Source organism: Tachyglossus aculeatus, chromosome 3 (genome assembly GCF_015852505.1).
Source record: "Tachyglossus aculeatus isolate mTacAcu1 chromosome 3, mTacAcu1.pri, whole genome shotgun sequence".
Taxonomy (NCBI): Eukaryota; Metazoa; Chordata; class Mammalia; order Monotremata; family Tachyglossidae; genus Tachyglossus; species Tachyglossus aculeatus.
Window position 1 is genome coordinate 31195373 of NC_052068.1, and position 24952 is coordinate 31220324.

General features: G+C 46.3%; 1 protein-coding gene across 7 annotated transcripts in view; it reads right to left on the reverse strand.

Annotated features, from left to right (window-relative positions):
* The window catches only part of DLG5 (discs large MAGUK scaffold protein 5), a 177243-nt gene that overhangs the window by 66080 nt on the left and 86211 nt on the right, over positions 1–24952 (reverse strand). For all 7 annotated transcript variants that reach the window (XM_038744424.1, XM_038744428.1, XM_038744426.1 and 4 more), the window contains 3 exons: positions 9441–9609; positions 7206–7349; positions 5777–5960 (listed from right to left, as the gene is read on the reverse strand). In XM_038744424.1, the coding sequence (XP_038600352.1) occupies positions 5777–5960; positions 7206–7349; positions 9441–9609 (497 nt within the window). The remainder of the gene's footprint in view (positions 1–5776; positions 5961–7205; positions 7350–9440; positions 9610–24952) is intronic.

Below are 24952 nucleotides of genomic sequence, written 5' to 3' on the forward strand. Positions count from 1 at the left end.
GTCACTCTGGAGGCAGCAAAACATTTAATCATCACCATGATGGATAACAGGGGCAAAGAAGCAATTAGACTGAAAGGACAGCAAGCAGCAAGGCTCTCTGGAAACACGGCAATCCTTTCCGATCATTCATTCATTCAATCGTATTTATTGAGCACTTCCTGTATGCACAGCACTGTACTAAGCGCTTGGGAAGGACAAACTGGCATCATATAGAGATGGTCCCTACCCAACAATGGGCTCACAGTCTAGAAGGGGGAGACAGACAACAAAACATGTAGACAGGTGTAGGTCATCAGAACAAATAGAATTAAAACTAAATGCACATCATTAACAAAATAAATAGAATAGTAAATATGTACAAGTAAAATAGAGTGATAAATCTGTACAGGTGCTGTGGGGAGGGGAAGGAGGTAGGGCAGGGGCTTCCTCTAATGCAGTGCTCCAACATGAGGAACAAAAATTGAGCAACTCGCAAAGTATCTGATGTCTAATTTCAATTTGGCCAGGAGCCACGGGGAGACCACGGAGAAGGACAATGTGAGAGAAGAGCTCAACAACAACCTTGGTTTTCCAGCTTGTCCAATTTTCCACAAGCTAATGGAAAGGTCAGATGGACTTCAAAGTGGACTAAGAAATGTTTCCTGTTCTCAGGCCACACTGTGGGCATGGAAATACTGCTTCTTATAAAAAAAGAAAATAAATGGGGACTAAGACTGTGAGCCCCAAAGGGGACAGGGACTTTAGTCAACCCAATTTGCTTGTACCCACCCCAGTACTTAGTACAGTGCCTGGCACATAGTAAGCACTTAAATAACATTTAAATAAAATAATAAGACAAAGGGTCAGAGCCTGGGGGAAACTGAGGCTCTAAGGGACTAGATGTCAAGGAGTGGGGAAGCAGTGTTGCACAATGGACAGAGCATGTGCCTGGAAGTCAAAGGACCTGAGTTCCAATCCCAGCTCTGCCACCTATTTGCTGTATGACCTTGGGCAAGTCACTTAACTTCTCTATACCTCATCTGTAAAATGGGGATTAAATCCTTCTCCCTTCAATTTAGACTGTGAGCCCTATGTGGGACAGGTACTGTGCCCAACCTGATTATCTTCAACCTACCCCAGCACCTAAACCAGTGCTTGACACATAGTAAGTGCTTAAATACATAAAAATGAAGACTGGAAATGAAGATTGGTCCAGAATCATTCACCATCAACTCAAGTGCTCCAGGGTCACAGGAGAGAAAGAGAGAAAGAGAGAGAGAGAGTGAGAGAGAGAGAGAGAGAGAGAGAGAGAGAGAGAGAGAGAGACAGACAGACACCAGTAAAAGTCACAATAATTGTGGTATTTGTTATGTGCTGTGTACCAGGCACTGTACTAAGTACTGGGGTGGATACAAGCAAATTGGGTTGAATACAGTCCCTATCCCACATTGGGCTCACAGTCTCAATCCCCATTTCAATCCCCAGATGAGCTAACAGAGGCATTAATGTCAGGTGGAACCCAGCATTTCCCCTGTAGCAAGACCAATGGCCTTTTGAACTGAAACCAGATGCAAATACTGGAGGGGGAGATCAATCATATTTATTAAACATTAACTGTATGTCTGTATGTACAGCACATCAATAAGTGCTTGGCAGAGTATGACGTAACAGAGTTGGTAGGCATGTTCCCTGTCCAAAACAAGCTTACAGGTTAGAGGGTAGATCCCCCTCGTCCCCCTCTCCATCCCCCCCATCTCACCTCCTTCCCTTCCCCACAGCACCTGTATATATGTATATATGTTTGTACATATTTATTACTCTATTTATTTATTTATTTTACTTGTACATATCTATTCTATTTTTTATTTTGTTAGTATGTTTGGTTTTGTTCTCTGTCTCCCCCTTTTAGACTGTGAGCCCACTGCTGGGTAGGGACTGTCTCTATATGTTACCAACTTGTACTTCCCAAGCGCTTAGTACAGTGCTCTGCACACAGTAAGTGCTCAATAAATACGATTGATGATGATGACATTAATGTAAAAAATAAATTACAGATATATACATAAGTGCTGTGGAGCTGAGGGGTGAATGAAGGATGTGAATCCAAGTGCAATGGTGACAAGAAGGGAGTGGGAGAAGAAGAAATGAGGGCTCAGTTGGGGAAAGCCTTCTCCAACTAAATAATAATAATAATGATAGCATTTATTAAGCGCTTACTATGTGCAGAGCACTGTTCTAAGTGCTGGGGAGATTACAAAGTGATCAGGTTGTCCCACAGGGGGCTCACAGTCTTCATCCCCATTTTACAGATGAGGCAACCAAGGCACAGAGAAGTTGCCCAAAGTCACACAGCTGGCAAATGGAAGAGCCAGGATATGAACCCATGACCTCTGACTCCAGAGCCCTTGCTCTTTCCACTGAGCCACGCTGCTTCTCGATAATAAATTACAGATATATACATAAGTGCTGTGGGGCTGAGGGAGGGGTGAATGAAGGGTGTGAATCCAAGTGCAAGGGTGACAAGAAGGGAGTGGGAGAAGAAGAAATGAGAAAGCCTTCTCCTCAAACAAAAGGCTCATATGAAGTCTGATCATATGACTTAAAAGAAATCCAGCAGCACTTTTCCCTTCCAGTACAGATCCTACTACAGGCTGAACAGGGGCAAATCCCTCAAGAGAGCACCCGGGTGAACCAACCTCTATTTACCTAGCACTAAACTCTTCAAGTTTACAAGGCAGGAAGTGGGCAACAAAACTTTGTTTGTGGGGATTATGCTGACCTTTCACCTTTAGGCCCATGGAGGAGCTGTACTGTTGGCACAGACCTTGATGGGGAAGCCCCACACTAAGACTGAAGGTTTACAGGGAAGTAAAGCAAACCACCTGCTCAGCTGGCTTCTCCATGTTGTCTGCTTTCTTTGCAACAAAGTGGACCATTTGATGTTGTTTTCTAGTGCCTTCCCAGCCTAATTTTTCTACTGTTTCCACCAACTGGGGCAGGAGAGAGGAAACCCCAGTTTGATGTAAAGGCAGCTGATTTCACAGTTTATAGATACCTATTTCTTCACTTCATAGATCTCTGCTTTTTGAATCAAAATTTAAAAACATTAATCACCAAAAAAACCCACCAGACTTTATGACTTCGAATAATCAAAGGTAATTCAATCATCCCGCCGCTAACCTTTAAGCATAACAGGGACAAAATGTGAAGGAATAACGGGGAAGAATGCTTGGTGGGGGGATTGTGGGAGGAGGAGGAGTGGTGAGTGTGCATCTCACGGAAGCAGCGTGGCTCAGTGGAAAGAGCCCGGGCTTTGGAGTCGGAGGTCATGGGTTCAAATCCCAGCTCTGCCAATTGTCAGCTGTGTGACTTTGGGCAAGTCACTTCACTTCTCTGTGCCTCAGTTACCTCTTCTGTAAACTGGGGATTGAGGCTGGGAGCCCCCCGTGGGACAACCTGATCACCTCGTAACCTCCCCAGTGCTTAGAACAGTGCTTTGCACATAGTAAGTGCTTAATAAATGCTGTCATTATCTCCGCACACATTCATTCATTCAATCATATTTACTGAGCACTTACTGCATGCAGAGCACTGTACTAAGAGCTAGGGAGAGTAACAGTATATCAGTAAACAAACACATTCCCTGCCTCAAACAAGCTTACAGTCTAGAGGGGGAGATGGACATTAATATAAACATATAAATTATAGATATCAATCAGTAGTATTTATTGAGCACTAATAATAATAATAATAATAATAATTTTGGTGTTTGTTAAGCATTTACTATGTGCCCAGCACTGTTCTAAGCACTGGGGGAGATACAAGGTAATCAGGTTGTACCACATGGGGCTCACAGTCTTAATCCCCATTTAACAGATGAGGGAACTGGCCCAGAGAAGTTAAGTGACTTGCCCAAAGTCACACAGCTGATAAGTGGCAGAGCCAGAATTAGAACACATGACCTCTGACTCCCAAGCCCGGGCTCTTTCCATTGAACCACACTGCTTCTTTAAGATGCCTCTCTAGGCACACTGCCTCGCTGCTTATTATGTGCAGAGCACAGTACTAAGCACTTGGCACTGTACTAAGTACATACATAAGTACTAGAGCCTAAGTATTAATACTTAGTATTGCTGAGTATTAATACTGAGTATTAATACTCAGCAATGTATGGGGTTACATAAATGCTAAATTCAAGATAATTTTATTCTTATCCATACATACATTATATAAACATCTCTATTACAAATAATAATTATGGCATTTGTTAAGCATTTACTATGTGTCAAGCACTACAATGCTGGGGTAGATTCAAGTTAATAATAATAATGACGGCATTTGTTAAGCGCTTACTATGTGCAAAGCACTGGGGAGGATACAAGGTAATCAGGTTGTCCCACCTGTGGCTCACAGTCTTAATGCTCATTTTACAGATGAGGGAACTGAGGCACAGAGAAGTCAAGTGACTTACCCAAAGTCACACAGGGCTGACAATTGGCAGAGCTGGGACTTGAACCCATGACCTCTGACTCCCAAGCCCGTGCTCTTTCCATTGAGCCACGCTGCTTCTAAGCATGCCTCAACTGTGTCTGCTAATAAGGCCAGACAACGTCCCTGTTCCAAATGGAACTTACAGTCCAAGTAGGAGGGAACAGATTTTGAATGCCCTCTTTATAATCTAGGAAACTGAGGCACAAAGGACTTAAGTGACTTGCCCAAGATCACAGAGCAGGCAAGGCAGTGCCAGAATTAAGCCCAAATCCACTGACTGTCAGGCCTGTGCTCTTTTCACTAGGCCATACTGCTTCCCTTCTATCACCTAAAGGCATTTTCATATATATAAACTGCAAACTCTAGACTGTAAGCTCACTGTGGGCACGAAATGGGTCTACCACTTCTATTATATTGTACTCTCCCAAGTGCTTGGTATAGTGCTCTGCACACAGTGAGTGCTCAATAAACATGATTGATGGATACACAGCTACGGAGTTTGAGGAAACACAGTTGGGGGCCTTGGATTCTCAATTTGACACTGCCTCTTCTGTATGATATTAGGCAAAATTTAGGCACTTAAACTCTCCTCCCTCTATTTCTCTCCATGATGTAATAGGGGGATAATAATAAGGGCAACTCTCTAATTCACAGGGCTGCTGAATGGGTACATGAGATCAAATATGAACAAGCTTTTTTTTTATAAAATGGTATCCATTAAGTACTTACTATGTGCCAGGCATTGTACTAAGTGTTGGGGTAGATAAAAGCTAATCAGGTTGTCACAGTCCGTGTCCCACAGGCTGCTCACTGTCTTAATTACCACTTTACAGATGAGGTAACAGGCACAGAGAATTTGACTCACCCAAGGTCACACAGCAGACACACGGTGGAGCTGGCAGTAGAACCCAGGTCTTTCAGACTCCCAGGGCCATGCTCTATCCACTAGGCCACACTAAATTGTTATATAGACGATAATTTTTTCATCGTCTCACTCAACCACAAAACATCCCTGGGAGTTCAGCAAGGAATCACATCCATTTTTCAGGCGCAACACCAGAGGCTCAGAGAGCTAAGCTACTAGCTTAACACCACATAGTACAGAATCAAGATTTAACCTTGTAACCTCAGAACTTTGATTTGAACCCTGGAGCTTCATTCCCTCTTTAGTCATGACTGACACACAGCAGGATCTATATACCAAATGCACAAAGACTGCAACTGCAGTGATAAGCCTGTCTCTTTGAGCTGCCAGCGGCCCCTGGGTCTCTCGCCTCATCCTTTCCAGCAGGAACTTTCCACCTACCTGCTGCTGCTGGACCCGGAGGTCAGCGATCTCCTTCTGATCTTCCTCATGGAGCCTTTTCATCTCCTCACAGGACTGCTGCAGGTGATTGTGCTCTCGGATCAGCTGGGCATTCTCTCGCTTCAGGGCATCCGCGTCCTCCTTCAGCTGGGACTGATCGCTCAAGAGACGGCTGTGCAGTGTGCTGAAACACCACCACAGAGAAACAGGGCTTGAGGACTGGTCACCTGGAAACTTACTGCTAGGCCCTCCCCACCCTCTCCGAGCGACTCATTCAAAGACCTATGGAAGGATTGGCTTGGGTTCCATCTACAGAGTTCCCTCTCCATTAATAATAAATAATGTTGGTATTTGTTAAGCGCTTACTATGTGCCAAGCACTGTTCTAAGTGCTTTCAGACTGTGAGCCCACTGTTGGGTAGGGACTGTCTCTATATGTTGCCAATTTGTACTTCCCAAGCGCATAGTACAGTGCTCTGCACATAGTAAGCGCTCAATAAATATGATTGATGATGATGGGGGGGGATACAAGGTAATCAAGGTTGTCCCACGTGGGGCTCACACTCTTCATCCCCATTTTACAGATGAGGAAACTGAGGCACAGAGAAGTTAAGTGACTTGCCCAAAGTCACACAGCTGACAAGTGGAGGAGCCGGGATTAGAACCCACGACCTCTAACTCCCAAGCCCGGGCTCTTTCCACTGAGCCACGCTGCTTCCCTAGAAGCAGCACCCAGAAGCCACAATTTCACCCAGAAGCCTGCACCATGACCCAGACTTAAGGCTGGGATGGCGAGGGGTGGAGGGGAGGGAAGAAGAGGAGAGGAGAGACCAGTATTGAGACGTTTGCTGAGTTCAAGGCAACTCATTAAGCAGCCCAAGGCAGATTCTAGCAACTCAGGAAAATGTGCCCACCTACCCCCATTTCTCTTCCCTTTTACTGCCACATAGGATTAGCAATATTCCAAAAGATGGAAGAACTGGAAAATTTGGGAACATGCCTGATACCTCCCCTGGCTTATATGTGGCACCTCAAAATCATGAGGGACCAGGGATCCTCACTATAGAGGCCAGCAGGAACTTAAGTCAATCTGCAGTTCTTGAGCTTAAAGGCCAGGTCAGACTGGACTTTGCAGAAGGCCGGATTGACTCAGCCTAGGTATAGACATATTTCCTTTTTTTAGGACTGCTTACAATAGGTGGAACCTCACAGCATGGTGCCTGGAATAACTGTTGCCTAACTGGTATTTTTACGCATGCCTAGTTGGCTGGCAGTCCACTGGAGCATCCATGTAGACATGAACATGCCACGTGCACATATGGCACAACTCCTCTGGACCTCTTTCCAACTTTAACAAACCTCTTCCGGGTTAAGCTTAGGCCAGAAATTTTCATCCCACACTAGGCTCTGCCTCACTAGGCTTCACTTACTGGTAGAAGTCTGCTTCTTTGGCTGCTTCCTCACATCTCTTCAGGGTCTTGGTGTGTTGATTCTGGAGAGACTGAAGGTCTGACATGGCCTTCACACACTGGATCTTCAGCCTTTCATAGTCGTGACTTGGTTTGGGGCTGGGCCTTTCACAGAAGGGAAAACACAGCAGCCGTTACCCACCCAGAGGACACAGCAAAGTAGTGACAACACAATTCTACTGGATCATGAAGTTCAGATTTATTCCTCCATCCTTCTCTCAGGTACTAATCATGGCATTAGAGCCAAAGTCTCTTGGAGCTGACCAGAAAACCCACAGAGGGGTATGATTTGCTGCCCCTTGCAAATGTAGACAGGTTTTAAGCTTGCTCTATCATAACAGCATTTATGTGCTTAACCACACTAGATTGTGAGCTCCCCAGTGGGACAAGGACTGTGTCTAATTCCCATTTGTGTATTCTCCCAGGGCTTAGTACCAGGCTCTGCATACAGAAAAAGCTTAATAAATACTATTACTACCAACCACTACTTTTTCAGTGGATTACAGGACTAGTTCTTTGCCCTTTCTTTCACTTTAACCCTGAAGACCTTCTCAGGTTTGAGGACCTGACCAAGGAACAGGGGGCATCCCAAGGAAGTCAAGGTCTCCCCCCTCAACCACCCCTACAATTTGTTCAAAGAAGCAATCAATCAATCAATCGTATTTATTGAGCGCTTACTATGTGCAGAGCACTGTACTAAGCACTTGGGAAGTACAAATTGGCAACATATAGAGACAGTCCCTACCCAACAGTGGGCTCACAGTCTAAAAGGGGGAGACAGAGAACAAAACCAAACATACTAACAAAATAAAATAAATACACCACCAAGCCTTCTCCATCCCCTTACTAAAGGACCTTGTCAAATCCTATCTCCTCCAGGAAGTCTTCCCAGAGTAAGCGAGTGGGATGAGAATGCTCAGCATTGCCTAAACCTTTCTGGTTCTCACTCTGTGATTTCCCCGATCAAAATAATAAAAGTGACCAAAGCCAAAAATCAGAACCCAAAAGTATTTTCATTAGAAGGCAACCAATAGAAAACCATCTGCTAATATATGTAGCCCTTCTAGTTGTAACCCTTCCAGTTGAGAAGCAGCATGGCCTAGTGGAAAGGGCATGAGCCTAGGAGCCAGATAATCTGGGTTTTAATCCCAGCTCCATGACTTGTTTGCTGTGACCTTGGGCAAGTCACTTAACTTCTCTGTACCTCAGTTTCTTCATCTGAAAAGTGGGGACTGAATACCTGCTCTCCCACGGGGGACGGGGACTGTGTCTGACCTGATTAATTTGATTAACCCCAGCATTTAGAACAGTGCCTAACACATAGTAAGTGCTTAACAAAAACCAGTATTATTACTAATACTAATAATTATTATTTTAAAAATTGTTTGCCTTCCCCATTAGACTGCAAGCACCTTGTGGACAGGGACTGTGTCATAGAGAAGCAGCATGGCTCAGTGGAAAGAGCACAGGCTTGGGAGTCGGAGGTCATGGGTTCTAATCCCAGCTCCGCCACTTATCGGCTGTGTGACTTTGGGCAAGTCACTTAACTTCTCTGTGCCTCAGTTACCTCATCTGTAAAATGGGGATTAAGATTGTAAACCCCTTGGAATACCTGATCACCGTGTATCCCCCCAGAGCTTAGAACAGTGCTTCACGAATAGTAAGTGCTTAACAAATACCATCATTATTTTGTTATTCTGCACTTCCCAAGTGCCAACAGCAGTGCACCACACCGAGTGCTCAATAAAACTACTACTAATAATAATGTTTAAACGCTTACTATGTGCCAGGCACTGTACTAAGCTCTGGGGTGGATACAAGCAAATCGGGCTGAACATAGTCCCTGTCCCACGTGGGGCTCACAGTTTCAATCTCCATTTTCCGGATGAGGTAACTGAGGCACAGAGAAGAGAAGTGACTTGCCCAAGGTCACGCAGCACATCGATTACGCCATGCTGCTTTTCCACCGTGAGCTTGCTTTGGGCAGAGAATGTGTCTGTTTGCTGTTATATTGTACATTCCAAGGTGCTTTGCGCACAGTAAAGTGCTCAATAAATATGACTGAGTGAATACTTTGGATGATCTGCACATCAGCCAATAGGGTGCAAGACCCGGGTCCCGTGCACAATCTGGGCCGCACCCGCCAGAGGTCAAGAAGTAGTCCGTCAAGGTCAGTAGCAACAGCGGTCGCTTTACCTGCAGTCGTCAAAAGTCGATCCAGGAGATGACAGGGCCAGGCGCTTCCGCAGCTCGTCCCTCTCGCGGGTCACCTGTCGCAGCTGAAACAAAATAGTCTCCAGTTTCTCACTCATCTGCCTGGTGTCTGTGATCACAGGTGGTGGGGATGATGCTTTGCCAGTTGTGCCTGGTGGGAACACAGTCTGAAATCAGAGATCACATCAGCCTAACGAAAAACCCCACGGCTCATCCGGACAGGCGCCCTCTCCGTGACTTCACATCTTGGCGACTACCAGACTGCTCGGATGGGGTAAGACATTTTGAAACGGACTCAAATGAATGTGCACGGCTTTGTCGGCATGGGTCTGTCGAGGCAGATGTTAGTCTGGAGCAGGACATCGGTGACAGAACGGAAGTGGTTAGGGGAAGCACATGCATAACAAGGCAATGTTCTTTGCATTAGCTCTTGGCAAAAGTTGATTGCTGAGCAGGTCATTAATACAGGAAGACTGGATCTGAAGGTCTGTGCTTATCAGTCTAGAACACAATCAGTTCACCAGAAAGATGTCCTAGAGTCCTAAACACTAAGAGCGATAAAGTCTGGTCTACGGACAGGTTTCCCTTTCACCAACGAAAAGTTGGCCAAGTTGGTCTGAGTGGCTTTTGGCTGCTACGTTTGTGTGTATGCTTCCTGTTGTAGTTAAGGAATTCCCCCTTTTGCTCTAACTGCTCTTTACCCCCTTTGTGAATCCTGGAGAAAAGACCTCTTCCCACTTCTTTCCCAAGGCTCTAGGCCAGGGAATACTTTATTTCTGAAAATCTGCCCATGAGGTGATGAGGTTCCCTGAAATTCAGCTGTTATTAGCGAGAGGGCAACGTGAAGGTAACAGCTGCTTTGAGTTCTACCTGGTAGCGTTTCCCTACATAGACCAATGTCTGCTCATGCTTTCACCCACAGGTTCACGGTATTTTTGATGCAATCAAGGCACAATGAGGGGAAGGAGGAAGGGGAGAGGATGTGTGGAGAACTAGTTACTAGAGTCAGAATTCTCTGTCATGAATGTATGCCACCTGTCTTGTACAATCCCAAAACAGGGAGTGACAGAATGCAAATACCCTGTCACCATCTCAGTATGTCACCAAAGACTCCTTTCTGCTTTACATTTCTCTCTGCCCAAAGCGCTCAGATTTTCCACAAACCTAAAGACACTGTCTGTACTCTCAGGTACTATGCCCCTTGCACACGAAGGGGGCAACACCAGCTCAAGGAAAAAATTCAATTTTTCTCCATTTCCCTTGAAGGAGGCTTTCCAGCTGAGGGCCAAAAGTCCTTGATTTCATCTGGCAACTTGATGGAACAGGGAGGGAAAGAACCTCATTCTGACTCTATACTCTCCACCTGACTGCCTCCTTTCCACAACAGCATTTCCTTTCTGGTTTTCAACCAATGACATTTGTTTTAACATGTCCATGCCCGCAGGCTAAAGTTCTATTCTCTAACTCCTTCCAGTATCTCACCCACTCTTTCAGACTAACTGGATTTGTCAAACGCACTGATGGGAAGAACTGTCAGCTGAGCCCAGTTCCGTATATCCAGGTGACACAACCTGTTCAGCTTGCTCATCGCTCGGCATCCCCAGGACCACTAGGAAGGTGATTCATCGATTCCCACCTGTCCTCCGGGCTCTGGGGCTCGGTCTTGAAACCCAAAATTCAGTCATCCAAGTAAACGGCGTGTTTGGGGAGCCACCGGAATACTGAGAAGCAGCATGGCCAAATGGATAGAGCAGAGAACAGAGTCAGGAGATCTGAGTACTAATGTTGGCTCTCTTGCTTGCCTCCTGGGAAGCCAAGAGTAAGTCACCGAACTTCTCTGGGCCTCTGTTTCCTCATCCGTTAAATGGAGATTTAATATCTGTTCTTCCTTCCCCAGAGACTGTGCACCCAGTGTAGAATGGGGACTGTGTACAATCTAATTATCATGTATTTCCTCCAGTGCTTAGCATATAAGTGCTTACAAAATACCACATTATTATTAATAGTGGTAGCAGTGGTGATGATGATGATGATGACAATGGTTTTTGTTAAGCGCTTACTATGTGCCAAGTACTGTTCTAAGTGCTGGGGGAGATACAAGACTATCAGGTTGTTCCAGGTGGGGCTCGCAGTCTAAGTTCCCATTTTACAGATGAGGTAACTGAGGCACAGAGAAGTGAAGTGACTTGCCCAAAGTAACACAGCTGACAAGTGGCAGAGACGGGATTAGAATCCACAACCTCTTACTCCCATGCCCGTGCGTTTTCCATTAAGCCATAAAGAAGTATAATCATCATCACTGTTGTCTGGCCTTACGACAAGAGATCGAAGATAAATATACAAGAGGGAGTTTCTGAAGATGTTGAACCAAAGGGGGTCAGAAAAAGTCACATTACTCTAGTGGGGATGTGTTAACTCCTTCAATGCGATAGACTCAGGTGTTGGCATCTGAGGGTCCCTATAAGGGCCCTCAGGACTACCGCAACAAGTTTGGTTGGGCCTGGTAATAATAATAATAAGGGCAAGTCACTTAACTTCTCTGAGCCTCAGTTACCTCATCGGGTAAAATGAGGATTAAGACTGAGCCCCACGTGGGACAACTTGATCCCATTGTATCCCCCCCCAGCGCTTAGAACAGTGCTTTGCACATAGTAAGCGCTTAACAAATGCCACCATTATTATTATTATTATTTATTAAGCGCTATGTGCAAAGCACTGTTCGAAGCACTGGTAGTCAGAGAGATAGTGATGCTACTGCTGAGCCATAAAAAAAAAAAGAGGAAGAAGTGTCCCCAGTGGACAATTCTGTTGATTCTAGACTGTAAGCTCACTGTGGACATGAAACGTGTCTGCTAACGCTGTTGTAAGCAGCATGGCCTAGTGGATAGAGCACAGGCCCGGGAGTCTGTTGTTGGGGTCCTGCAGGCCGGCTGACCCGACTGTGCTGGGCACCAGAGCACTTTGTACAGTGCTCTGCACACAGTAAACACCCAATAAATATCACTGATTGACTGAATATGGTTGGTACTCCATGGCACCAGGATACAACATTTCCAGGCAAAAGACTGACTCTCCTCAACCTCTCTGTTGGCAGCTGCTGCCAATCCTTCAGTTGGGTTCAGCTGCACAGGGAAAAAAGGGCAAGTCCAATCGCTCTGCCCACGTATTTATTACTCTATTTATTTATTCATTTTACTTGTACATATCTATTCTATTTATTTTATTTTGTTAGTATGTTTGGTTTTGTTCTCTGTCTCCCCCTTTTAGACTGTGAGCCCACTGTTGGGTAGGGACTGTCTCTATACGTTGCCAACTTGTACTTCCCAAGCGCTTAGTACAGTGCTCTGCACACAGTAAGCGCTCAATAAATACGATTGATTGATTGATCCCGGACACTGTAGGATGGCCGGGGAGGGAGAAGGAAATCTAAGGGAGGGAAGACATGAGGTGCAGTGATAGACAAATCTAAGGTAGAGTCAGCAGTTTGGCATTAGAGGAGCAAAGTGTGCAGGATGGATTGTAGTAGGAGAGCAGTAAGGTGAGGAAGGAGGGGGCGCAGTGAATGAGTGCTTTACAGCCGAAGGTAAGTACTTTCTGTTTGACCCTCTCTTGACCCCACCTCACCTTCTAGTTATCGTCCCATATCCCTCCTACCATTCCTTTCCAAACTCCTTGAACGAGTTGTCTACACGCGCTGCCTAGAATTCCTCAACAACAACTCTCTCCTCGACCCCCTCCAGTCTGGCTTCCGTCCCCTTCATTCCACGGAAACTGCCCTCTCAAAGGTCACCAATGACCTCCTGCTTGCCAAATCCAACGGCTCATACTCTGTCCTAATCCTCCTCGACCTCTCAGCTGCCTTTGACACTGTGGACCACCCCCTTCTCCTCAACACGTTATCTGACCATGGCTTCACAGACTCCGTCCTCTCCTGGTTCTCCTCTTATCTCTCCGGTCGTTCTTTCTCAGTCTCTTTTGCAGGCTCCTCCTCCCCCTCCCATCCTCTTACTGTGGGGGTTCCCCAAGGTTCAGTGCTTGGTCCCCTTCTGTTCTCAATCTACACTCACTCCCTTGGTGACCTCATTGGCTCCCACGGCTTCAACTATCACCTCTACGCTGATGACACCCAGATCTACATCTCTGCCCCTGCTCTCTCCCCCTCCCTCCAGGCTCGTATCTCCTCCTGCCTTCAGGACATCTCCATCTGGATGTCCGCCCGCCACCTAAAGCTCAACATGTCGAAGACTGAGCTCCTTGTCTTCCCTCCCAAACCTTGTCCTCTCCCTGACTTTCCCATCTCTGTTGACGGCACTACCATCCTTCCCGTCTCACAAGCCCGCAACCTTGGTGTCATCCTCGACTCCGCTCTCTCATTCACCCCTCACATCCAAGCCATCACCAAAACCTGCCGGTCTCAGCTCCGCAACATTGCCAAGATCCGCCCTTTCCTCTCCATCCAAACCGCTACCCTGCTAATTCAAGCTCTCATCCTATCCCGTCTGGACTACTGCACTAGCCTTCTCTCTGATCTCCCATCCTCGTGTCTCTCTCCACTTCAATCCATACTTCATGCTGCTGCCCAGATTATCTTTGTCCAGAAACGCTCTGGACATATTACTCCCCTCCTCAAAAACCTCCAATGGCTACCGATCAATCTGCGCATCAAGCAGAAACTCCTCACCCTGGGCTTCAAGGCTCTCCATCACCTCGCCCCCTCCTACCTCACCTCCCTTCTCTCCTTCTACTGCCCAGCCCGCACCCTCCGCTCCTCCACCACTAATCTCCTCACTGTACCTCGCTCTCGCCTGTCCCGCCATCGACCCCCGGCCCACGTCATCCCCCGGGCCTGGAATGCCCTCCCTCTGCCCATCCGCCAAGCTAGCTCTCTTCCTCCCTTCAAGGCCCTGCTGAGAGCTCACCTCCTCCAGGAGGCCTTCCCAGACTGAGCCCCTTCTTTCCTCTCCCCCTCGTCCCCCTCTCCATCCTCCCGTCTTACCTCCTTCCCTTCCCCACAGCACCTGTATATATGTATATATGGTTGTACATATTTATTACTCTGTTTATCTATTTATTTATTTATTTTACTTGTACATTTCTATCCTACTTATTTTATTTTGTTGGTATGTTTGGTTCTGTTCTCTGTCTCCCCCTTTTAGACTGTGAGCCCACTGTTGGGTAGGGAATGTCTCTATGTGATGCCAATTTGTGCTTCCCAAGCGCTTAGTACAGTGCTCTGCACATAGTAAGCGCTCAATAAATACGATTGATTGATTGATTGATTGATAGATATGTGTACGGGCAACCACTGGAAGTTCGTGAGGAGGAAACATAGACTGAACGTTTTTTGTAGAAAAATAATCCGGGCAGCAGAGTGACGAATGAACTGGAGTGGAGCAAGATAGGAAGCAGGGAGGTCGGCAAGGAGGCTGATATACTAATCATGGTGGAATAAGATGTGCTATAAATTCCTTACTAGAACTCCCTCCCTCTTCACATCCTACAGACTACTATTCTCCCTACCTTAAAAACACTAGGCAGAAACTCCTCACCCAGGGCTTCTAGGCTGTCCATCACCTCGCCCCCTCCTACCTCACCTCCCTTCTCTCCTTCTCCAGCCCAGCCCGCACCCTCCACTCCTCCGCCGCTAATCTCCTCACCGTACCTCGCTCTCGCCTGTCCCGCCATCGACCCCCGGCCCACGTCATCCCCCGGGCCTGGAATGCCCTCCCTCTGCCCATCCGCCAAGCTAGCTCTCTTCCTCCCTTCAAGGTCCTGCTGAGAGCTCACCTCCTCCAGGAGGCCTTCCCAGACTGAGCCCCTTCCTTCCTCTCCCCCTCGTCCCCCTCTCCATCCCCCCCATCTTACCTCTTTCCTTCCCCACAGCACCTGTATATATGTATATATGTTTGTACATATTTTTTTTTACTCTATTCATTTATTTATTTATTTTAATTGTACATATCTATTCTATTTATTTTATTTTGTTAGTACGTTTGGTTTTGTTCTCTGTCTCCCCCTTTTAGACTGTGAGCCCACTGTTGGGTAGGGACTGTCTCTATATGTTGCCAATTTGTACTTCCCAAGCACTTAATACAGTGCTCTGCACATAGTAAGCACTCAATAAATACGATTGATGATGATGATGATGCTGGAGCGGAAATTCTTCCAGATTTGTGGCTGTCTGCCTGCACTGCCAATTCCCCTATTAGGCTTTCTCCTCAGTTTATACCTGTGATCATTCTCCCTCACAATTTCATCATCTCTATGTACAAAGTGAGAGGCAGTCATATTTGCCCAACACATCCCAGCTGCTGCTCAACTGCTGGTTACCACAGATCAGCTTGGGGTTAGTCGCAAGGAGCAGAAGCAGTGTGACCCAGTGGAAAGAGCATGGGCTTTGGAGTGAGAGGTCATGGGTTTGAATCCCGACTCCACCACGTCTGCTGTGACCTTGGGCAAATCACTTAACTTCTCTGAGTCTCAGTTACCTCATCTGTAAAATGGGGATTACGACTGTGAGCCCCACGTAGGACAACCTGATCACCTTGTATCCCCCCCAGCATTTAGAACAGTGCTTTGCACATAGTAAATGCTTAACAAATGCTATTATTATTATTAAGGAGAAAAAATGGGGAAGAGGAAAGGGAAAGGGGGGAAAGAGGAATAAGGTGTTTGTTCCAGATCAGTATCAGCAGTTTTTCTTTTCCTCCCCTCCATATTTGCATAATACCATAAGATTCTGCAAATGCAGGAAATGTGCAAAATAAACAATGCCTCCGGTTGCAGAGAGCTACAGTCAGGCTATCTAATTCAGCAGAGGATGATGACCGTCTTTATTACCCAACTAAGTGGGCAACAGGAGACAAAGTGGATCACTCTAGGCTCTCTGCTACTGCTCTCTTGTTTATTTTTAGTTTTTAATGGTATTTGTTATGTGCTCATTATGTGCCGGGCCCTGTACTAAGTGCTGGAGTAGATACAAGATGATCAGGTTGGACCCAGTCCATGCCCTACATAAGGATCACGATCTTAATCTTTATTTTACAGATGATGCAACTGAGGCACAGATAAGTTAAGTGACTTGCCCAAGGTCACACAGCAGACAAGGGGCAGATCTGGCATTAGAACCCATGTCCTTCTGACTCCCAGACTAGGCCCTACAAGGTAAAAAGCTACAATAGAATTTGGAAAAAATCTGATTTTCCTCATCACCATTAAGACTAAACATAAGCATGCAACCCCTTTTGTGGGTTAATCTTTTAGTTCTTTCTTTTGCCTACAGAACTGTCCCTTCAGCATCTCCCACACTCTGTCAAAACTGAGAAATCCTCTGATGAAGCAATCAATTGTATTTATTGAGTATTGTGTGCAGAGTATTCATTCATTCAATCAATCGTATCTATTGAGCGCTTACTGTGTGCAGAGCAGTGTACTAAGCGCTTGGGAAGTACAAGTTGGCAACATATAGAGACGGTCCCTACCCAACAGCGGGCTCACAGTCTAGAACGGGGAGACTGACAACAAAACAAAACATATTAACAAAATAAAATAAACAGAATAGTAAATATGTACAAGTAAAATAGAGTAATAAATCTGTACAAACATATATACAGGTGCTGTGGGGAGGGGAAGGAGGTAGGGCAGGGGGGATGGGGAGGGGGAGAGGAAGGAGGGGGCTCAGTCTGGGAAGGCCTCCTGGAGGAGGTGAGCTCTCAGTAGGGCTTTGAAGGGAGGAAGAGAGCTAGCTTGGCGGATGTGGGGAGGGAGGGCATTCCAGGCCAGGGGGAGGATGTGGGCTGGGGGTCGACGGCAGGATGGGCAAGAACGAGGCACAATGAGGAGGTCAGCGGCAGAGGAGCGGAGGGTGCAGGCTAGGCTGGAGAAGGAAAGAAGGGAGGTGAGGTAGGAGGGGGCGAGGTGATGGACAGCCTTGAAGCCGAGAGTGAGGAGTTTTTGCCTGATGCATAGGCTGACTGGTAGCCACTGGAGATTTTTGAGGAGGGGAGTAACATGCCCAGAGCATTTCTGCACAGAGATGATGCGGAAAGCAGCGTGAAGTATAGATTGAAGTGGGGAGAGACAGGAGGATGGGAGATCAGAGAGGAGGCTGATGCAGTAATCCAGTCGGGATAGGATGAGAGATTGAACCAGCAGGGCAGCGGTTTGGCTGAAGAGGAAAGGGCAGATCTTGGCGATGTTGCGGAGGTGAGATCGGCAGTTTTTGGTGACTGATTGGATGTGAGGGGTGAACGAGAGAGCGGAGTCGAGGATGACACCAAGGTTGCGGGCTTGTGAGACGGGAAAGATGGTAGTGTCGTCAACAGTGATGGGAAAGTCAGGGAGAGGGCAGGGTTTGGGAGGGAAGATAAAGGGTTCAGTCTTGGACATATTGAGTTTTAGATGGAGGGCAGACATCCAGATGGAGATGTCTTGAAGGCAGGAGGAGACACGAGCCTGAAGGGAGGGAGAGAGAGCAGGGGCAGAGATGGAGATTTAGGTGTCATCAGCGTAGAGATGATAGATGAAGCTGTGGGAGCGAATGAGTTCACCGAGGAAGTGAGTGTAGATAGAGAACAGAAGGGGACCAAGAACTGACCCTTGAGGAACCCCTACAGTAAGGGGATGGGAGGGGGAGGAGGAGCCCGCAAAAGAGACTGAGAATGCATGGCCGGAGAGATAAGAGGAGAACCAGGAGAGGACAGAGTCTGTGAAGCCAAGGTTGGATAGCGTATTGAGGAAAAGGGGGTGGTCCACAGTGTCGAAGGCAGCTGAGAGGTCGAGGAGGATTAGGATAGAGTAGGAGCCATTGGTTCTGCCAAAAAGGAGGTCACTGGTGACCTTTGAGAGGGCAGTTTCCGTGGAATGTAGGGGAAGGAAGCCAGATTGGAGGGGGTCGAGGAGAGAGTTGGCGTTGAGGAATTCGAGGCAGCGGGTGTAGATGACTCATTCAAGGAGTTTGGGAAGGAACGGTAGGAGGGAGATAGGGTGATAACTAGAAGGGGAGGTGGGGTCAAGAGAGGGCTTTTTTAGGATGGGGGAGACGTGGGCATATTTGAAGGCAGAGGGGAAGGAACCAGTGGAGAGTGAGTGGTTGAAAATGGAAGTTAAGGAGGGGATGAGGGACGAGGCGAGAGATTTCATAAAATGAGAAGGAATGAGGTCAGAAGCACAGGTGGCCGGAGTAGCACTTGAGAGGAGGGAGGAGATCTCATCTGAGGATACTGCTGGGAAGGACAGGAGAGTAGTGGAAAGGGTTGAGAGCAAGGGGGTTGGAGAAGGGGAAGGAGTGACTTTGGGGAGACCAGATGGAGTTAATTTTACTAATGAGCACTGTACTAAGCACTTGGGAGAGCACAACACAACAATGTAACAGACACATTCCCTGCCCACAACGAGCTTATAGCCCAGAGGAGGAGACAGACATTAAAATAGATAGATAGATAGATAGATAGATAGATAGATAGATAGATAGATAGATAAGGGCTGTGGGAGTGGGAAAAGAGGAAATGAGGACTTAGTCAGGGAAGGCCTCTTGAAGGAAAATAGGAGATGTGAAGAAGAGGATAAAAGTAGAGTTCTATTTTCTAGATCCTGAATCTTAATGAAGAATACCTTTAGTAGTAGAAATATTGTTTATTAAGTGCTGAGAGAGAATTTGCTGGTGGATATTAAACATGGACCCCGTTCCATGGCGGGGCTCACAATTTAATACTAAAAGTGGGGAAAAGGGACTGGAGACAGACACACCAGGAATGATGAAACCATACAACCTGACTGACAAATACACAACATAAAAACTGAATCAGTATGGTGTTGTGGCTAGAGAAGATGACTTTCAGACCTCTCGGGGCTCAGAGTCCAAGGCACTCCTGTAGACACAACAACCACAATAGCCCAATAATAGCTTCATGAACTGTTCTACGTACAGTCTATGTACACCGCTATGTGCAGCCTTGCTCTGAGACTCATCAGGAAACTTAAGGGAATGTTTACTTTGTGGAATGTCTCACCAATTAATCATATTTATTGTGCATTTACTGTGTGCAGGGTACTGTTCTAAGCACTTCAATATTCTATGACTCCAAAATCAGTGCAACTTGAGCTTGTTAATGGGGCTTCCTTGACAGATATCTTATCGACTGAGTTCCTAGTTACAAGTCCTGTGTCATTCTAAATCATAAAGGTGCTTATTTATGATCGATAGTATTTGATAAGCACCTACTGTGTGCAGAATGCTGTATTAAGAGCTTGGAAAACACAGTACAATTAGTAGACATAATCCCTGCCCTCAAGGAATTTACAACAGAGCTGGGGAGACAGAGGTTAACATAAATTACTGAAAGGAGGAAGTTAATAGAGCATAAAGATATGAACATTATTGCTGTGGGGCATGGATGTGAGGAGAAAAGGGGGCACAGTGTTTTGGGGGCACAGAAGTAGCCGTTGGGTGAGGGGGAGGATATTCATTCATTCATTCAATTGTATTTACTGAGCGCTTACTGTGTGCAGAGCACTGTACTAAGTGCTTGGGAAGTACAAATTGGCAACATTTAGAGACGGTCCCTACCCAACAACGAGCGCACAGTCTCGAAGGGGGAGACAGACAAAAAAACATGTAGACAGGTGTCAAAATCATCAGAACAAATAGAATTAGAGCTATATTCATTCACTCAATCATATTTATTGAGCACTTACTGTGTGCAGAGCACTGTACTAAGCGCTTGGGAAGTACAAGTCGGCAACATACAGAGACGGTCGCTACCCAACAATGGGCTCACAGTCTAGAAGGGGGAGACAGACAACAAAACAAAACATGTAGACAGGTGTCAAAATCATCAGAACAAATAGAATTAGAGCTATATGTGCATCATTAACAAAATAAATAGGATATAGAATGGGGATATAAAAGGGATATAAAATGGGGAGATGAAAAGTTAAAAAGTGAAGTAGCAATGGGTATATATACTGCACAGCTACACCTATTTTCTTTTCTAAATATAACTTTAGCATTTCATACCTATTCCCAACCCTCCCCCCTGCACACACAGAGGGAGAAGCCGTGCCTCAGTATTCATTCATTCATTCATTCAATCGTATTTATTGAGCGCTTACTGTGTGCAGAGCACTGTACTAAGTGCTTGGGAAGTACAAGTTGGGAACATATAGCGACGGTCCCTACCCAACAACAGACTCACAGTCTAGAAGGGGGAGACAGACAACAAAACAAAACATGTGGACAGGTGTCAAGTCATCAGAATAAATAGAAATAAAGCTAGATGCACATCATTAACAAAATTAACAAAATTAATAGAATAGTAAATATGTACAAGTAAAACAGAGTAATAAACATATATACAGGTGCTGTGGGGAGGGGAAGGAGGTAGGGTGGGGGGGATGGGGAGGAGGAGAGGAAAAAGGGGGCTCAGTCTATACCTGTTCTCCCTCTCCATTTTACTGTGAGCCTGTGTGGGACAAGGGCTGTGTCCAATTTGGTTATCTTTTATCAACTCCAATGCTTAGTACTGTGTTTGATGCACAGTAAATGTTAAACTACCACAATTGATATTATTATTTAATATTTAATCAATCCAACGACAAGTATTTCTTGAGTGCCTAGAGCACTGTACTGAGCGCTTGGGGAAATATAAATCAGGTAAAAGATGGTATCTGGCCCTTACAGAGCTCACACCTGAGAGTTACAAAGAGTGAGATATAACTGATTATGAGAAAATGAAAAGAATGAATAAACAAGTACATAAGTAGGGCAGTATATAAAGGGATATGTACATAACTAATAGAGGCAGTGAGTTCATAAGTGTTGAGGGGATACAGCCTGGGGAGAAGGAAATTAACTGGGGAATGTGAGACTCCAGGCCTCTGAAGATGGGCAGAGCTATGGTCGGGTGGATTTGAAGGGAAAAGGAATTCCAGGCAGAAAGGGAGAGTGCAAATAAGGGACCAGAGGAAGGAGAGGCAAGAAAAAGGGACAGTGAAAAGATCTGCTTGGAAGGAGTGGAGAGTTTAATCTAGAGACTAGTGGGTGAGGAGAACCAATAAATAAAAGGGAGAGTGCAGGCAAAGTGTCTTAAAGCCAGTGGTCTGGTGTCATTACTTCATGTGGAGGAAAATGGATAGCCAGTGGGGGTTTTTTGAGAAGGGGAGAAAAACAGACTAGACTGTCAATCACTGTGGGCAGGGAACATGGCTACCAACTCTGTTGTACTGTATTCTCCCAAGCACTTTGTTCAGTGCTTTGCACACAGTGAGTGCTCGATAACTACCATCAATTGATAGGAGAGATTGGAGGACTGAGACCAGGTTCACCAGTTTAACTGGGTGTGAGCCCACTGTTGGGTAGGGACTGTCTCTGTGTGTTGCCAACTTGTGCTTCCCAAGCGCTTACTACAGTGCTCTGCACACAGTAAGCACTCAATAAATATGACTGATTGATTGATTGATAAGACAAGCACCAGACTGGCAGCTTTTGGGTGGAGAGGAGGAAGTAATAACAATTATTACAATAATTAATAATAATAATTATATTTGTTAAGCACTTACTATGTGCCAGACAGTGTACTAAGCGCTGGGGGGGAATAAAAGCAAATTGGGTTGGACGAAGTCCCTGCCCCTTGTGGGGCTCACAGTCTCAATCCCCATTTTACAGATGAGGTAACTGAGGCCCAGAGAAGTGAAGTGACTTGCCCAAGTTCACACGGCAGACAAGTGGCAGAGCCGTATTAGAACCTATTCATTCATTCATTCAATCGTATTTATTGAGCGCTTACTGTGTGCAGAGCACTGTACTAAGCGCTTGGGAAGTACAAGTCGGCAACATACAGAGACGGTCCCAACCCAACAGCGGCCTCACAGTCTAGAAGGGGGAGACAGACAACAAAACAAAACATATTAGCAAAATAAAATAAATAGAATAAATATGGACAAATAAAATAGAGTAATAAATACGTACAAACATATATACAGGTGCTGTGGGAAGGGGAAGGAGGTAACCTCCCCAGTGCTGAGAACAGTGCTTGGCACATAGTAAGTGCTTAATAAATGCTATCATTATTATCATTAATGAACAGAGTAATTCATTTGTATTTATTGAGCACTTACTGTGTCCAGAGCACTGTATTAAGCACTTGGGAAGTACAAGTTGGCAACATAGAGACGGTCCCTACCCAACAGAGGGCTCATAGTCTAGAAGGGGAGAGACAAACCAAACAAAACATATTAGCAAAATAAATAGAATGTGTACAAATAAAATAGAGTGGGGAGGGGAAGGAGGTAACCTCCCCAGCACTGAGAACAGTGCTTGGCACATAGTAAGCACTTAATAAATGCCATCATTATTATTTGTACTTCCCAAGCACTTAGTACAGTGCTCTGCACACAGTAAGCGCTCAATAAATACGATTCTAGACTGTGAGCCCACTGTTGGGTAGGGACTGTTTCTATATGTTGCCAACTTGTACTTCCCAAGCGATTAGTACAGTGCTCTGCACACAGTAAGCGCTCAATAAATACAATTGATTGATTGATTGAATGAATGAATATTATCATTAATGAATGGAGTAATGGAGAGCGGAGATCGTTTAACTGCGCCGCAGAGCTTGGTGAGGGCGGGGGCTCCTTACATTTTCTTGGCCACATCGGACTCGCGGAACTGCTCCTTCCCTATGGTGACGGCGGGCACGGCGGGCACGGGGGGCACAGCGGGGGGCACGGCGGGCACAACGAGGGGCACAAGGTGCTCGGCCCTGCGGCCACAACGCGCACAGGCCCGATCCGGCTTCCATGACTTTCTGACTCGCAGGCCTGTGCTCTATTCACAACACCGCAATGCTTGTTAGGTGCTTACTATGTGGCAAGCACAATTCTAAGCGCTGGGGTAGATACAAGCTAATCGGTTGGACACAGTCCCTTTCCCACATGGGACTCACAGTCTAAGTAGATGTGGGAAAAACTCTGCAGAAAGAACCTGGAGGAATTGGTGACAAACTGAATCTGAGGATTAAAAGAGAGCAAGGAGGCAGAGATGGCACCATTAGTGCCAACTTCAGGGACAAAGAGGACAGTGGTACTCTCAAGTCTTGGATCGTTAGGAAGAGGAGTGAGTTGAAGAGGGAAGGTGAGAAGCTCAAGTTGACCCTGTTGATTTTACGGTGCCAACAGGACCACCGTGTTGAGATTATTATTATTATTATTATTATGGTATTTGTTAAGCGCTTACTATGTGCCAAGCACTGTTCTAAGCGCTGGGGTTGATACAAGGTAATTGAGTTGTCCCACATGGGGCTCACAGTCTTTATCCCCATTTTACAGATGAGGTTACTGAGGCCCAGAGAAGTTAACTGGCTTGCCCCAGGGCACACAACAGACAAGTGGTGGAGCTGGGATTAGAACCCATGTCCTTTGACTCCCAAGCCCATGCTCTTCAATCATATTTATTGAGCACTTACTGTGTGCAGAGCACTGTACTAAGCACCTGGGAAGCACAAATCAGCAACATATAAGAGATGGTCCCTACCCAACAATGGGTTCACAGTCTAGAAGGGGGAGACAGACAATAAAACAAAACAAGTGGACAGGTGTCAATACCATTGGAATAAAGAGAATTATAGCTATATACACATCATTAATAAAATAGAGTAATAAATATATACAAATATACACAAGTGCTGTGGGGAGGGGAGGGAGGTAGGGGAGAGGGAGGAAGGGGGGTGATGGGGAGGGGAGGAGGAGGAGAGAAAAAGGGGGGCTCAGTCTGGGAAGGCTTCCTGGAGGAGGTGAGCTCTCAGTAGGGCTTTGAAGGGAGGAAGAGAGCTGGCTTGGCGGATGTGCAGAGGGAGGGCATTCCAGGCCAGGGGGATGACGTGGGCCGGGGGTCGACGGCGGGGCAGGCGAGAAGTAGGCACAGTGAGGAGGTTAGCGGCAGAGGAGCGGAGTGTGCAGGGTGGGCTGTAGAAGGAGAGAAGCGAGGTGAGGTAGGAGGGGGCGAGGTGATGGAGAGCTATGAAGCTGACAGGAGATTTGGCTTCATGCGAAGGTTGATAGGCAACCACTGGAGATTTCTGAGGAGGGGAGCGACATGCCCAGCTAACGTTTCTGCACAAAGATAATCTGGGCAGCAGAGTGAAGAATAGACTGAAGCCGGGAGAGACAGGAGGATGGGAGAGCAGAAAGGAGGCCGATGCAGTAACCCAGTCGAGATAGGAAGAGAGATTGAACCAACAAGGTAGCAGTTTGGATGGAGAGGAAAGGGAGGATCTTGGTGATGCTGTGAAGGTGAGACCGGCAGGTTTTGGTAACGGATTGGATGTGTGGGGTGATCGAGAGAGCAGAGTCAAGGATAACACCAAGGTTGCGGGCTTGTGAGACAGGAAGGATGGTAGTGCCGTCTACAGTGACGGAAAAGTCAGGGAGAGGACAGGGTTTGGGAGGGAAGATAAGGAGCTCAGTCTTGGCTCTTGCCACTAAACCACACTGCTTCT